The sequence below is a fragment of the Poecilia reticulata genome, chromosome 6 (assembly GCF_904066995.2).
Source record: "Poecilia reticulata chromosome 6, P_reticulata-male-v2, whole genome shotgun sequence".
NCBI lineage: Eukaryota > Metazoa > Chordata > Actinopteri > Cyprinodontiformes > Poeciliidae > Poecilia > Poecilia reticulata.
Genome location: NC_088835.1, coordinates 30,105,817 through 30,122,130, shown reverse-complemented (window position 1 = coordinate 30,122,130; position 16,314 = coordinate 30,105,817). Strand labels below are relative to the sequence as shown.

General features: G+C 39.9%; 1 protein-coding gene and 1 long non-coding RNA gene across 2 annotated transcripts in view; one reads left to right on the top strand and one right to left on the bottom strand.

The window, feature by feature from the left end:
• Positions 1-16,314, bottom strand: part of jph3b (junctophilin 3b) — a 49,312-nt gene that overhangs the window by 17,995 nt on the left and 15,003 nt on the right. Inside the window, exons 2-3 of the mRNA XM_008436549.3 lie at positions 13,628-14,114; positions 12,800-13,165 (exon numbers count right to left, since the gene is read on the bottom strand). Of these exons, the coding sequence (XP_008434771.2) occupies positions 12,800-13,165; positions 13,628-14,114 (853 nt within the window). The remainder of the gene's footprint in view (positions 1-12,799; positions 13,166-13,627; positions 14,115-16,314) is intronic.
• On the top strand, positions 5,895-7,482 carry LOC145552040 (uncharacterized). Its single transcript, XR_014087978.1, has 3 exons — positions 5,895-6,043; positions 7,213-7,283; positions 7,371-7,482. It is a non-coding gene; the product is annotated as an uncharacterized LOC145552040 (long non-coding RNA).

Genomic DNA, 16,314 nt, shown 5'->3' with positions numbered 1-16,314 from the left:
CAAATAAACAAATGATTTAATCCATTTTTAAAATAAAAAAATAAACAGTTTACTGCCTAAAATGCAAACATCATAGTTTTCCTTTATTGTACGCTTGATTTGATCTGTAGGACAAAATGAATCTGCAGAAAAAATAATTCTCAAAAGCTCTGAACTTTTTCCTTGACTTCATATCAATTCAGTGTAGAGCTGATGCGTTAATGTTTTTGGACTAACTGATGCTTAAAAGGCGATTTGTCTTTCACAGATTTTCAACCAGGTGAAGCTAAAACCACCACCTGAGGAATTCTGGGTGGAACATATTTATAAACATATTTTATTCTAAGTGCAAAGTATATAAATTTTCCATAAAGTACTCCTCCGAACGTCATTTTTTAGCAAATGGCATTTTTTGTGTCCAGTTAGTAGGATACTAAATTAGTTGACAATTATATCAATAATCAATATGATTAATTGTTTCAGCCCTACTTTAAATCCTAACTTCCGATGGTCTGCAGGAAACAATGCAATGAAATATTTCTTGAAATGTGCTGCTCACTTCCAAGAAAATAATAAATAGTCCCAAAAATACATTTAAAAAATATTTGTTCATGCATAACTGAACAAATATTTGTTTAATTGTTTGTGTAATTTTTATACAATGCTGCTTATTATGAATTGTTTTTAAGTTTTCAAATTAGATTTTAAGATACACAGGTTTGTTTGGATTTATGTATTTTTTTTTCTTTATTGATTAATGGCCCTTCTGGTCTTCCGTACACTTCAGTTTTCCTGCTAAATGCGAGTTTGTTTTCTCTGAATCCCAAGACATTTCTAAAATAGATCAGAGGGGCACGGATTAGCACTGAATGAACAAGCAGGGAGATCGATGCCAAGAGAGACGAGCGAGAAAAACAAAGGCTGAGAGACAAAACAAAGACGGGACAGAAGAGAGAGCGCAGCGAGCCGAGGAGAGAGTCTAATCCAAGCCTCACGCTCTAAGCTCCTCCATCATCTCTGCCATCGCTCTGAAGCAGCTGATGATGAGGAGGATGATTCATATCTCACTGAGCCTTCCGGTTTGCATCACTGCTAATCATTCGTGCGTTCAATCAAGTTGTGGGGACGTAAATCTGTTGACACACCAGGCTGATATGCTCCCTTTTCTGGGAGGCGTACAAGCAAACCAGTTGATTTCTACTATGTAGATTATCTTAAAGGTGGCCTATTATTCTTCCTTGAACAGGTTAGGATAGGTTTATGGCCTATACAAAACACGTTCAGTTAATTTTTCTCACAAAAATCCTTCTTAGATAATGAGATTTTAGTCTGCTCAGTTCAGAATGAACTGTTTCAGGGTCTCTGTCACTTTAAATCCAAATATTCTGCTGCTGGCCACGCCCCCCCCCCCAACTCAATGTTTACGCTCACATGAAGATAGCTGCAAACAGATGCACTATTATACAAACGTACAGCGCACGGTAAAGTGCACTTAGCTGGAAAACCAGCTGACCAAATGTCCTGGAACTCAGACTAGGTTGCTAGGTAACGGGTTGAGTTCCCCTGGGGTTGCTAGGTGACGGCGCATTCTGCCGGTTTTTGAAACATCTCATATTCCAGGACAAACATTAAGTTATTGCTGAAAAAAACCGGGTGTTTTTTTTATTTTTAAAAACTCTACTTCTGTTTTTGGAAGCGGTTGAGACGCACCGGCCTGCTTTCTGTGTTGCCAGATTTATCTGCTTCTGAACACATTTGGCTGGAAAAACCAGCTACAAATTCAAGAGATCTTTGTTGATTCCAAAGAGAAATTAAATGCTGCTGTAACTCATATTACCAAATTTGGAAGTTAAAATTTGACAGGTTTCTAGAAAAGTTTCAGAGAAAAATTCTTACAAAATCGTTGTCATTGTGTGGCAGAAAAGCACAAATATTATCGCACTTTTTACTTCTGTTAATTTTGAAATCTCTCCAAGATGACATCAATGATTAGTCACTGGTTAATCAAGTGTCACTGTGTAGTTTTTTAAAACAGAACAACATGAATTAAAAGGACATATCAACACAGAAAACTCAGGTTTGATTGGGTTCAAAGAGTCAAGTCCTTTCTGCAGCCCTAGAGGGATCTGGTCAGAATATTACAACTGTTACAAAGGACAACCAAAAATGTCATGGGTTGTATTAGAATGTAAGATTTGTGCTCGTTTTTTTGGAGTTGGGCGGGTGTTACGTTGTTTTTGGGTTGGAAACAGTCAAATCTGGCAACCCTGCCCCCTTTTAAGCTGGAGTTATACATCAGAAAATGTATGTTTATCAAAGCAATGTCCTGTTATGGGATGCAAACAGAGTGAATATAGCAGTGACTCTGTGTGCGTGTGTGTGTGTGTGTGTGTGTGTGTGTGTGTGTGCGTGCGTGCGTGCGTGCGTGTGTGTGCGTGCGTGCGTGTGTGTGTTGGGCTTCAGGCGAGCTGATGAAACGAGGTCACAGAATTGCAGCGAGAGGCTCCGACCACAAAGCACACTGAGTCACTGGTGTGTTTATCTGGTTTTCACTGATCACAGGTAGCCCAGTGACACATCGGTTACATCAGCACATGTGACTGCACTAACGAGGGCACATCAGCCGGCGAGCACGCAAATAAATCCTGGATTTACTGTAACATCAGGCACGCGGACGGCAGATTCAATCCCACCAGGTCCTGACTCAACCTTTACCTCCGACCTCCTGGCTCAGGTTGCAGAAACATCCCAAAATCTGGCAACGCCAGAAACACGCGCCGTCTCTAGGAAGTAAGCCAGATCCTCCTTGAACCAGTTTTCCTAAGTGCTTTCACTTTGCTCCGAGAAAGAGAATTGCAGCAATTATCCTGTGACTGTTTCACCTCTCAGGGTTTCTCCTGGAGTTCCTCAAGGAAATACCCCGCTGCTCTGTTCTGGGACACTCACGCTGAAGCTGTACGGCGCTGCAGGAATCTGGGTTAGATGTTTCTGTTGATATGTGTGTAAGAGAGCGGAGAGCCAGGCCAGGCTAAAAGTGTATGCAGAGCAGGGTTATTCTGGAGGGACACAGTCTGATCTGCACCATCATTCTTCACATCACGAACCTGAGTTTGTACACTACAGTAAAACTCAAGAACCTTTCAAGTTTTTAGAAGGCTTGTTTTTAAACTTTTCCAGCACCGCGCTTTGGTATGACGTCACATTAGGGCCATTGCAGTTTGAAAATAAGGAGGAGTAAAATTCAGACACACCTCAGAACAGGAGGAAAAGAGGAGCCTGTGGAGCCACAATAATGAGGAATTCAAATGATCACAGTTCCATTTTAAATCGACCAGAGCTGAAAGATTTTAAGTGTGAAAAAGTCTCTATCATATGCCCACTTTAAGGAAACCAGCTAGTTGAACATGGGCAATGTAGCCATTAAAGGATGGAAATGATCAGCCTGAATACTCAGGTAAGGCTGCACAGTGGCGCAGTTGGTAGAGCTGTTGCCTTTCAGCAAGAAGGTTCTGGGTTCGATTCCCGGCCCCGGTCTTTCTGCATGGAGTCTCCATGTTCTCCCTGTGCATGGTGGGTTTTCTCCAGGTACTCCGGTTTCCTCCTACAGTCCAAAAAACATGACTGTCAAGTTAATTGGCCTCTCCAAATTGCCCCTAGGTGTGAGTGTGTGTGTGCATGGTTGTGTGTCCTGTGTGTCTCTGTGTTGCCCTACGACAGACTGGCGACCTGTCCAGGGTGTACCCCGCCTCTCGCCCGAAACGTTGGCTGGAGATGGGCACCAGCACCCCTCTCGACCCCACTGAGGGAAAAAGGGTGCAAGAAAATGGATGGATGGATGGATGAATACTCAGGTAGGCTGCGCAACTGTACAGGTGTACCTAATAAAGTGGCCGGTGAGTGAACATGTCCCAGCTTGCCTCACAGACCAAGTGAGGACATAAAATGTCTCACCGTCCTCTGATTCCATCTCCAACTTCACAAACTTTCTAGGTTTGAGTTTGTTGCCAGTTTTAAGCGCATAAAGTGACATCCCACTTTAAACAAGGACACTTTCTGTCCCCAGAAATGTGTCAAGGCTTTTTCTTTTTCCTTTCTCATGACCCTGTCCTCATAATATCAGAGCAATGTCTCCCTCAGCAGTCAGAAACTGAGGTTTTTACACGATTAACGGCAGCGCGCATGAATGTGAAAATGTCAAATCTGTGAGAAAGAAACGAAGCTGAACGATTCAACCTTTTATAAGACAAAACAGAAACATAGTCGCTATAGAAAGTGACTGATTTGATTTGGGTTTTTTTTTTATTTCTTTAGCGCCGCTCATAGTGGCAGCATGTTGGAGTGACGCTCTTGTGTTTTCTCCCTCTGGTTTTGGACGCTGTGCAGCTGCAATCTCTGCTCTCACTTTTCCACTTTCAGACAGCTAACATGGTGCGTAACCATGACAACAAGGTGTGTAACTTCTGAACTACGACCCCCAAATCCCAGACGAGTTGAAGTTCATCTCTTCTATCAATCATAATGGGTAGAGACTTAAAGAAGAGCAGCAAAAGCAAATGAGATAGATTAGCATGCTTGCTATCAACCGATGGTCAGAGGCCTCTTCTGATTCGCTGCAACACTGACTGCTACTGGAGATCTTCCTGCCCACATCATCACTATCCACAGTGACTCTTTGAGGATTATTAGATGACAACATTTAATTTCCCTTTGGGACAAATAAATTATTGTTAAATTGAATTATACATGTAAAAATCTTTAAAATAAAAAGTGATCAGAGCTCATTCATTCATTTCATCTTCACACACTGCAAAAACACAAAATCTTATCAAGTACTTTTGGTCTAATGTCTAGTGCAAATATCTTAGCACACTTATAAGTAACTTCTCACCAACATATATAAGCTTAAGTAAATAATTTGACAAATTAAAAAGTTCTTGTTCCATTATTCAGATTATTTCACTGAAAACATGAAAAAACATGTTGTAATAAGTGAAATAATCTTCTACTGAAACTGCTACTTTTTCCATCAATATTAAGGATTAAGCTAGTTTTGTCTCATTTCAAGTTTATGAATATATTTGCACTTGAAACTAAACCAAAACCTCTTGGTAAGATTTTGTGTTTTTGAAGTTCAATCATGTTCAGCAGATTAACATTCCTCACAGTTTATTTTTATTATACTTCTTGTTTTTGGTGATGTTTAAATTTCTCTGAGAACTTTCGTTCTGCCTGCATCTTCATTCTGCACTCCTGAATCTTTTCACACACCGACTCCATGACCACAAGGTCAGAGATGCTATAAATTACTACAATTGATCTGTTCCAAGGTCAAATGCTAATCCAATAGCAGAGCTAACCCACTTTCATTCTCCGTCTCCGTCTGCTGTCGCACTTTCTAAATCTTCTACTTCCGTTTCTTCCTCCGTATAAGTGAAAAAATCTGCCAGGAGAACTAGCACTTTTTCAAAATATTAAGGAATTATTCACTTAAAACAAGCTACTATTTCTTGTTAAAACGTTACTTATAAGTTAGTTTTTGTCTTATTTTAAGTGTAATAAGATATTTCCACTAGAAACATGCCCAAGAATACTTTGCAATGTTTTTTTTGTTTTTGCAGTGTAGTACAAATGTAGTACAGATAATTTATGTAAAATGCAGTGGAGTAAAAGTCGAAAGTACACAAGAAACCATATACTCCAGTAAAGTACAGATACATGAAAAATTTACTTAAGTACAATAACAAAGTACTTGTTGAAAAAGAACTTGTTCACATCTAATCAGTCTCTCTGGTTACGATTAGAGCTGGACAATAAATCAATAACAATACATATTGCAATAGACACATGATCAATATCAGTATGTAACATGTCTGAATATATGAAATAGTCACTGAACTCTGATCCAAAACCGCACGGTGTTCTGTCAGATAGCCATACATGTCAGAATAGCATACATGTAGTAAGTGCGCATGCGCACGCATGCGCATTCTGCAGGAGGTCTGCGATATCGAGAGGAGCCGTCAGCTCATCATACGCGAGAAGAAAAAACAAGACCCAATAAAAAGTAAGTAAATAAATCAAATTTAATGCTGCTGCAGCTGCAGTAAACTACAAAACAAGCCCCGTTTAAATTCACGTTCCCCAGTTCATTGATATTTTTGGGTTGGATAACACGTCTGCTAGCTTGGATACAGTGATGGCTTTCCAGATAGGACTTCGACACATAGGTTTACTTATTAGGATTACTTAAAACTCTTAAATGTTGAATTTGAATTATTTGTTTATTTTTTTAACTTTCCTTATCGTTTTTTTTCTTCACGCTACCAGACTGTACAAGCAGAAACCGTGTTGGTATGGGTATTACCCACACTGAAACTGGGGCAAAACCAGTGTTTCACCTTCGAAATAAATCTTTATCTTTATTAATGTATATGAAAAGCATTCATGTTAAGTTTGTTTTTATATGTGCTTCACATTTACATATATTAAGATTTTGCAAATTGAGGTTGCTTTTGGAACATGAAGGCTTTTCTGGTTAACAGATCACATACCCGAGTACAGCCCCTGGGTTATGTAGCCAACAGTCACTATCTGTGTGACTTTTGCCTCAATTAATAAAAGACAGGAGATGTTCTTGAGTCACTTGAAGTCCCTGTGTCCACCAAGCGCTGCCAGGAAGGACATGGTGTCCACCAGTGTTGTCAATAAAAATTGGGATCTGTCAATTGCATTTAAACTCGCTGTTGCGTTTTCTGCAGTATTTCAAGAATTGTATTGTTGGATGTACATTCATAAACATGTAGATTAGAAGTTTTTTTTGTGAATGTTCGGAGATTTATAGCTTTGGACAGCTATGATTCTAAGAAGTTTTTGGTCAGAACACAAAAAATTATATTAATGTTGGGTATAAAGAACCAGTTCCCCTGTTCAGGGAACTGTGGAAGTCTGTGTGAAACCTGTTGATCAGTTTTTGTTAATATTCTAACAATCAAAAACACAAGATGGCTTAGGAGCATATCACAGAATTTCTCATTCCAAAAAGAACAAATTTTCCCATAGGCCATGCAGGAACAGTCCAAAGCATTAAAAAAATCCAAAGATATATGAAATACTAAATTGCAGTATTTTCTGTTATGTACAAGTAGAACATTATGGCTTGTCAACAGAATATAAAGAGATAGTACTTGACTATTTTTGGTAAAGTACACTCAAAATGCCTTTATTTGTTCCCAGACAAGGTGGAAGAGTACTGTGTGGCATACAACATGCTTCATCATAATGCAACAGAGAACATCATTGACATGGTAAACAATTAAACTGTACAATTTAACACTTCAAACACATTACACTTGCTAACTCATAACTGTTTTCTTTTTCTGTCCACTTCACAGATACAGTGTGACTACTGCTCAAGGTGGACACACAAAGAATGTGCCACAGACATGGGTGACATGTTCAAATGTGAAAAGTGTAACATCAATTAAACAGTTTTACCCCACCAGTGACAGTGTGGATTATTAAAAATACAGAAGTAAAATGTTCTATATTAAATATATTGCATTATACAACTGATGTCATTGGTATTAATCAAGAAGTTACATAGTCGCTAACAACAAAGTGTATGACAATCAGACAGGTTAACTAATAAATCAGGATGTCATACAGTAGCTAATAATAAAGTGTATGACAATCAGACAGGTTAACTAATAAATCAGGATGTCATACAGTCGCTAATAATAAAGTGTATGTCAATCAGACAGGTTAACTAATAAATCAGGATGTCATACAGTAGCTAATAATAAAGTGTATGACAATCAGACAGGTTAACTAATAAATCAGGATGTCATACAGTAGCTAATAATAAAGTGTATGACAATCAGACAGGTTAACTAATAAATCAGGATGTCATACAGTAGCTAATAATAAAGTGTATGACAATCAGACAGGTTAACAGAAATCAGGAAGTCATACAGTCGCTAATAATAAAGTGTATGACAATCAGACAGGTTAACTAATAAATCAGGATGTCATACAGTAGCTAATAAAGTGTATGACAATCAGACAGGTTAACTAATAAATCAGGATGTCATACAGTAGCTAATAAAGTGTATGACAATCAGACAGGTTAACTAATAAATCAGGATGTCATACAGTCGCTAATAATAAAGTGTATGACAATCAGACAGGTTAACTAATAAATCAGGATGTCATACAGTCGCTAATAATAAAGTGTATGACAATCAGACAGGTTAACTAATAAATCAGGATGTCATACAGTAGCTAATAATAAAGTGTATGACAATCAGACAGGTTAACTAATAAATCAGGACGTCATACAGTAGCTAATAAAGTGTATGACAATCAGACAGGTTAACTAATAAATCAGGATGTCATACAGTAGCTAATAATAAAGTGTATGACAATCAGACAGGTTAACTAATAAATCAGGATGTCATACAGTCGCTAATAATAAAGTGTATGACAATCAGACAGGTTAACTGAGAAATCAGGAAGTCATACAGTCGCTAATAACAAAGTGTTATTACATTAGCAGCTGTATGACGGTCTAACACTGACTTAATAAAGATGATTAAATATAAAATATGGTGATCATAGCGTACAATTGTCTGACAGAAATAGCTGTCAGTTTGTCCTACGTGTATCGCGATCTGACAACGTATGATGATCCGACAGATATAGCCATCAGATTGTCATACGCGTATGACAATCTGACAACGCATGGCTATCTGACAGAACAACGGCATTCTGGGGGATGTAGGCTTTAGAACTAACTCACTCACTCTTTGGTTACCTAGCAACAACCTGTTGTGTAACTTGTAGCAGAAAAAATCTAATCTCTAATTATCAATATCGACCGATATGAAATGCTTATATTGTGATATGTTTTTCATCCATGTCGTCAAGCCCTGGCTACGCCTTAAAGCCAAGTGACTAACAAAGTTTCTGCATCACAGCCTGACCTCAACAACAGTCTGCATGCCTTCGAAGCCACCAGGCTTCAATATTAATGTGAATCTTTATCTTTAGGTTCTGGGACAGTAAATTAATTCCTCCTCCAAGTCCTAAAAGTTGAAGCTCATATCTCACCCTGAAGCTGTTAGCCGCTGTGAAGCAGGTCAGGACAGAACCATTAACCCCGTATGTGCTCAGCGTTTAGCTAAATGGGAACAGGCTCCAGTTTCCTGGACCGTCTCGCTTCGATTGCCGCCTCAACCCTCCTTAACCCCTCGACCCAGTTTAACCCCGAAGCGTCTGTCACTGATTCAAAATATAAAACGAAATGGAAGAAACATGATCCAGGAAGGTGCAGGACTGCTTCCTCTCAATCAGGACGCTGCAGTTAGCTTAGCATCGCTAACAAGCGAGTGTTCAAGGTAAACATGGAGGACAGAATGAAAGTAAAAAGGATTATTGTGACAATTAATTAATTAATTGGATTAAAATACAATAATACAATATTAGGAATGTATTAAGTCATGAAAATAAACAATTATATTCATGTTTTAAATGAGAAAATACACATGTCAACCACCTGACTTAGCATGAATAGGGTCGATGCGTTGATTAATTTTTGGATTAATTGATTAATAACTTGAAGCAGAAGTTCCTCAATAGGAGGTATTTTAAAATTTATTTTACAGAATTTGAACCAGATTAAGTTAAAACTGCCACCTGAAGAGTTCTGGGTAGAATATATTTACAGATAAAGACGGTTTTTTAATTTAAAATGCAAAATTTGTATATATTTTGTACAGTTTTGGCTTAATTTCTGCTCTGACTGTGTTGTTTTTTTCATTAAATGGACAACAAACAATTAATCAACTACTAAATTAGTTGATGATTATTTCACTAATCGACTTATCACAATTAATCCTATTAATCATTTCAACTGTAAAATGGATGTTCTCACTTTTCGCATTGTAATGTTGCAACATCTGCAGTCTAGCTGTGAATGTTTCTGCATTATATCTCCCCATCTGTATGTTTTAAATGGTTCCGTTTCATTATAATGGTGTATTTGTAGAGATTTGTGATAAATGAAGTTATTAGAAGTGTAGCGGAAAACAAATATTAAAGTTCACAGCGTATCTTCAGTTGAAATTCACTGTCACTTTTAAAGTTCGTCTTAAAACCCATTTATTTTACTTGGCTTTTAACTCCTGCGGGATCTAGTTTTAGAGTGTATGTTTTTGTTTTTAAACTGTAAGAGTTTTTATTTTTATTTTTTTTATTATGCTGTGTTTTAATGTACAGCACTTTGTATCAGCTGTGGTTGTTTTAAAGTGCTTTATAAATAAAGTTGGTATGGTATGGTATGGTTAATATCTCGCTAAGAGAAAAAACTTCGAAAATTGGGTCATAAGGAGCTTTTTTAAAATAATAAAGAATAATCTGATTCGTAAAATCACTTGCTTTTGTTCTTTTATGAAAATACTGACAAAGTTTTGGTTCAATCCACATTTCTTTCCCTGACGTCTCTGCAGCTGCACGAGGAACCTTCATGTTCCCAAAGAGCAGGTTTTAGTAAAAGCTGGGAGTGTGTTCAGTCTTTTGTGGTGTTGGTGTTTTTTTTCAAAGTTGTGCTACAGAACATTGTGTTGTGCACATAATCATTTCTGCATGTGCTCAGATTTAAAAGGGTACACCGCATCCTCAACCGAAACGGCTATAACAAATATTCACAGCCCATTACAGCTGTTCTGATTCACAATGCGCCGCTCGCACATGGCAGCTTTACATTTTTCATTTATTCGGTAATCTAATCAAAATAGATGGCAATAAAAACGCTGCTTTGACTTATTAATGACAAAATACTTGAAGAAATAGCAGCTTTGGACTTTATGAGTCATTTTATCAGTTTGGCTTAAAGGCAAGAATTTCTACAAAAAGTACACTTTGCAAAAAGATTCCATGCTTTTTCTTTATTTCAATTTCTGGGGAAATGGGTGGGACCAAGAGACATAGGGGCGTGGTCAAGAGAAAGAGGGGCGTGACCAATAGACAGAGGGGCGTGGTCAAGAGACAGAGGGGTGTGGCCAAGCTTACCTCTGCCTCTTGGCAGAGGGACGCTGATGAGCAGAGGGGGTTAAGAAAGAGAATTACTGCTGCCAACTTAGAGACTTTGTTGCAATATTTAGCAACTTTTGAGATTCTCTAGTGACTTTTTCCAAGAAGTGATTAGTAACAAATCTTGCAACTTTTCTCTGTAATCAGAAACTTCAGCTGCGAACGTGAGAAAGCACCAGTCGCTAAGGCAGTGGTTCCCAAACGTTTTCTCTTGCGCCCCCCCAGTGGTTTCCAAACATTTTCTGGGCCCCCCCTATGGATTACAAATGGCTGTCTGGTTGAACCACATGTGGGAGGGGGTAGAAGGGGGGAGAGAGGATTCTTAGAGACTCCCTGTCCCTGGAGATACAGGGGGGGGCGGGGGGGGGATCGGCTGTTTTTTGGGAGCAAAATGAATGTACGTAGATGGACATAGACAACAACACCAGTAGCCTACAAGCTACTTGTTAAGCTTAAGGTGCTGTATTGATATTAGCTAGTCATCCTTTAGCTAACTTTACCTGCATCCAGCAGCTTTACTCAACTCAGTCGGTTAGTTTGGGGGAAAAACTGTGAAAAGTTCTTTGAGTTTTGCTGATTTGCTGCCATGATCCTAACACACCTGCGTAGCAGCAGCAGGTCTCCTTCACTGCCGCACAGGTGGAAACCCAGCGCGAGCGTCGTAGCGCTCATGTTGCGTTTAAAGGTGGCTCGGAAAAATAGGTTACCACAAGTTAACAACGGATGAAACAGTTTTAACTGCAGATAAAAGTGACAGAGGACACAGATATGGGAAGTGTGAAAGCCCCTACTGTATCAAACTGACAGAGGAATAACAGAGAGTTGGCCATTCTAAGGTAAAAACCCAGCGCATACAGCGCTCATGTTTTTTTTTTTCAACCAGACGGCTTCCCGAGCCCCCCCTGCAATGGCACGGCGCCCCCCCTAGGGGGCGCGCCCCACAGTTTGGGAACCTCTGCGCTAAGGTATGCTAAGGCTAGTTAGCATGGCCACAGATAATGGCAGACAAATTGTTTTCCTGTAATGTCTCTCTGCTGGTAGCACATTTAGCAGCGCATTTACAAACATGACTGACAGCGCTAAGGCCCTCCTCCTGGCTCTGATTGGTTCTTCAGGCAGCAATGGCAGGAAGGAGGTGGAGGAGATCGATCTCTTCACAGATTATCCATCTCATTTTATTCTGTCACAACATGGTGCCAGTTTTAACAAATATCTAAAAACGTATTTTTATAAGAGTTATTTACTGCAGCTTCATCACAGAGCTGTGTGACAGACATCAACCAAGCTGAAGAATTGTAGAACTGCACTCTATATTTCAGAATTGAACAAATGTAAACAACATGTCACAAAGAGATGGCATCGTCAAGGATCAATTTATACAATTTATCTGCAAAAAATACTAATTTAGGTTGAAGTTCAACAAACTGTGGTGGTATATAATTGTACCATGTGCTATGTGGATGTTGGTGTATTTTTACTGTCGGTTTTTTCATGTTTTGTATTTATTTGCAAAGCAAATTGCCCCTTGGGAGACAATGAAGTTATTTGATCTGAAAGTTAGAAGCATTTCTAGATGCTTGTGGTGTTCCTCTAGTGCAGAGCATTGTACCTGAACAGGAGGATTTGGTCCGGTCGTCCTTATTTTACGGTAAAAGCTTTAAAGTAAAATGATTTTCTGAGGATTTGCCTTTGAGATTTCTCCAACCAAACCAGAACCAGCCGGACTTCCTACCTGGACAGAGCGATCTCGGCCTTCTGCCGGGAGATGTCCGCCGCCTTCTGGGCCCCCTCCACGGCTCGGTCCACCTTCTCCCGGATTTTGCTGGCGCGGAGCGGGATCAGGTTCTTCCGCTTGCCGCTCACCAGGATGTTCTGCTTGTACTTCCCTTCCTCCTTGGTGCCGTCGGGGAACGTGGTGCAGCCGTAGCCGTGCCGCTTGTTGCTCAGCCACTCGCCCTCGTACTGCAGCCCGTCGGATCGCCGACTCACGCCGAATCCCGTCCGCTTGTCGTTCTTCCACTCCCCGCAGTACGTCTCCGTCGCCGTGGCGTCGACGTCGTCGTCCGCAACTGCCAACTCCGCGTCTGCGTCTCCGAGGCTGGAAAGGGCAAATGTCGCAACTGTTTTTGTTCTTATTTTAAAACCATTTCTATCTGGGAAAACAAATACATTCATCCACACAGGGCAGACCCAAACCTTTCTGGGGCCCTAAGCAGGTTTTCTTTTGGGCCCCCCCACAACAACATATCAACACCGGGTGCTTCATCAATCCTAAACTTCTCCGTCTGTGTCACAATAACAAATTTTGCTGGGAGATAAATCGTCCCAAAACATACTGCGATAAATGATCATGTTATTTTGAGACCATTTTCAAGTAATACAATTGTAATGGCAAAATAATGTCAGAACACATTCTCAAAAATTACTCATCTTTAAATTCTAAAGAACATTTACCACTGGAACTGGTTACCACCCATTCCTAATAAATGCATTTTTACTCTGAATAAAATGTAATCTGTAATTCCAGGTGTTTAATGGTTTAATTGCTGATTCAGGTTACCTGATGGTGGAGTTGATGTCCGATGCAGCTGAGGAGACGGTGCTCATCCCAGCCTCACTCCGAAACGAACTCTGTTTGGACCTCTGCGACGCCAGAGAGCTCCTGGACTCGGACTTCCTGAGCTTGAGGCCGGACAGGATGGACCTCCGGAACAATCCTCCTTTCCTCTTCCCCTTGAGCAGCTCCGCCTCGCTGTGCGCCGTCAACACGAAGCCTCCGCGGGACACCGCGGGGCTGCTGCCGCTGCTGCCCGTGCTGCACATGGAGACGCTGGTGGTCAGAGTTCCCGGAACCGTGGGCGGGCCCGGTACCAGGGCACCCGTTCGGTCCAGCAGCGCGGTTCCGTTGCTGTGCTCCGAACCAGAACGGAGAGAGTTTATGGAGGTGCGTAAAGGAGAGCGGATGACGGCCGCCATGCCGTATGGAACGCTCTGCCGGACGCCGTAGCCGTGACGCATCCCTCCGACCCACTGGCCCTGAAATGTTCCTGGAGGAGCAGACCAGAACGAACACGGGTCAGATGCTAAAATACAACCAGAACACAGGAAAACTGCCATAAACAGGATGGAAACCGCTGCTTACAGACTAGTCATGTTTCCATCACATTTTCATGAGCATGTTGAAGTATCACAGTGGGACCACGGCTTATTAGGGCCATTGTACACAGAAAAAAGGAGCAGATTTCCACCAAAAAACTAAGACATTTTTTAATTAAGCTGAGAAATTTTTCTAAAAAAGAAAAAAGAAAATTTCTAAATTTGAAAAGTCAAAAATATTTGCTAAAAAAATTCAGAAGTTTCATCTCATAAATGGTCTAGTAAAAAATCAGGGACTTTCTGGATTTAAAATTTTTTTAATTTGCAAGAAAAAGCTGAAATTTTGAGACTAGTCTCAAACATTTTCTACAATAAACGTGGAAATTTATGTTTCAAAAGTTTACAAGAACATTTTTCATACTTGGAAATTTTCTAGTTTTATTTCTAAAAACATTTCTGAGGTTAATCTCGAAATTTCTGAGTTTTTTGGCACAAATTTTAAACTTTTGAGCTTTTAAAACTTTAAATTTCTGAATTTTTTCAAGCACAATTTTTTCATACAAAATTTCTGAGATTAATCTCAAAATGTTTTGGCTAAAATTGAATCACTTTTTTTCCTTATTTAGTAGTTTGAAGTTTGAAAAAAGTGACTAGCCACAAATGTAACGTTTGTTATTGGATGTAGACCCAAGATGTTCCGTTTGTAACTAATAAGTAACTGCAGTAACCAGTTTCAACCTAAAGTGGGCAGCACTGAGGAAGTTTTAGGCAAAATATTGCAGAACTAAACAAATTGTCAAGTAATTTGTGCACAAAAACAAAAACAAAAAAAAACAAAGACATAAAATCACCTATATAAAACAAAAATAAAGTTATTGTTGCAATGAAACAGATTACCTACTGTCTTTAATTTAAAAAAAAACAAGCATAAAACATAAAATTAACAAAAAGGAGAATATTGTGAGTTTGGCAGGAGAAACAAAGGATCTTGTTTATTTTATGACCATTAAATTAAGCTGAATATTTTTGATTATTATGTGCAAGTTTAATTTTTCAGATTTCTTTGCAAAGTTTACAAGTTCCTGTCGTCACACTCCCTCCATTCATATCATTCCTGCTGCAGAACAATCCCTGCATCTCCGAGTTGCTGTAAAGTAGGCCATCAGTGTGTGTGTGTGTGTGTTTCCAGCTTTCCTCTCTCACACACTCTCCAGCAGAAGTGTGTGTTCCAATCGGAGAGCAAGCGATCCATCCCGCCCGCCTGCCCGACCCCTCTGATGTAACAGCACTCTGATTCATTCTGGAGCAAACGCACGACTACATGCCCATAAAAGGACTGCTTCCACGTCCTGCGTCTGCATCGCAAACAAACGGCTCCCTGCTGGGCTCCAGGGATAGGGAAAGCAGGAAGTGGTGAACAGAGCCAAATTCACGCACACCAATCTGTGCGGCAAGCGGTGCTAACTCCAAACCTGCCCCTGTCATCGGGAAGATCTGCCCCCATACCTGCACACACACACTAACACACACACACACACACACACACACACACACACACACACACACACACACACTCGTACAGGGCCTGTGTCAGAGACAGATGGGCAACACATCTGGCCAGCCCTTTGTAATCATGTCAGCACACAGCTGTACGGCCATATGAGACGCGGATCAAAGAACGCACACACATACGTGAGCAACAGCTTAATGAGATTTTATCAAATGGATGCTTTACTGCTGGAGCACAGCCAGGAGGAAGAGGAGAAGAAGAAGAATCAGGAAGAGGAGATCGCTGACTGTGCAGAAGGAAACCAGACAGGGAGCTAAGCAGAGTCCTGGATATTAGGAGACAGTCGGCACGTTTTGTTAAAATAAAAACACTAAAATGAAGAAAAAGATCACATCTGATCCTCATATCTGACATTTAGGGTTTTTATTATGATGGTGTGTTACACAGGGGAAAAAAAGGAGGAGTAAATTTCTGCCAAAAAGTTTAAATGTTAGCCTCAGAACATTTGTAGAATTATTTTTGGTAAGTTCTGAGTTTCAGTAGTTGAAAATTTACACCAAAAATCTTTATATTAAATTCAGAAATTTTCTTAAAAAAAATTTTTTTTTAAAAAATGAAAATTTCAGTTTCAAAATTTGAAG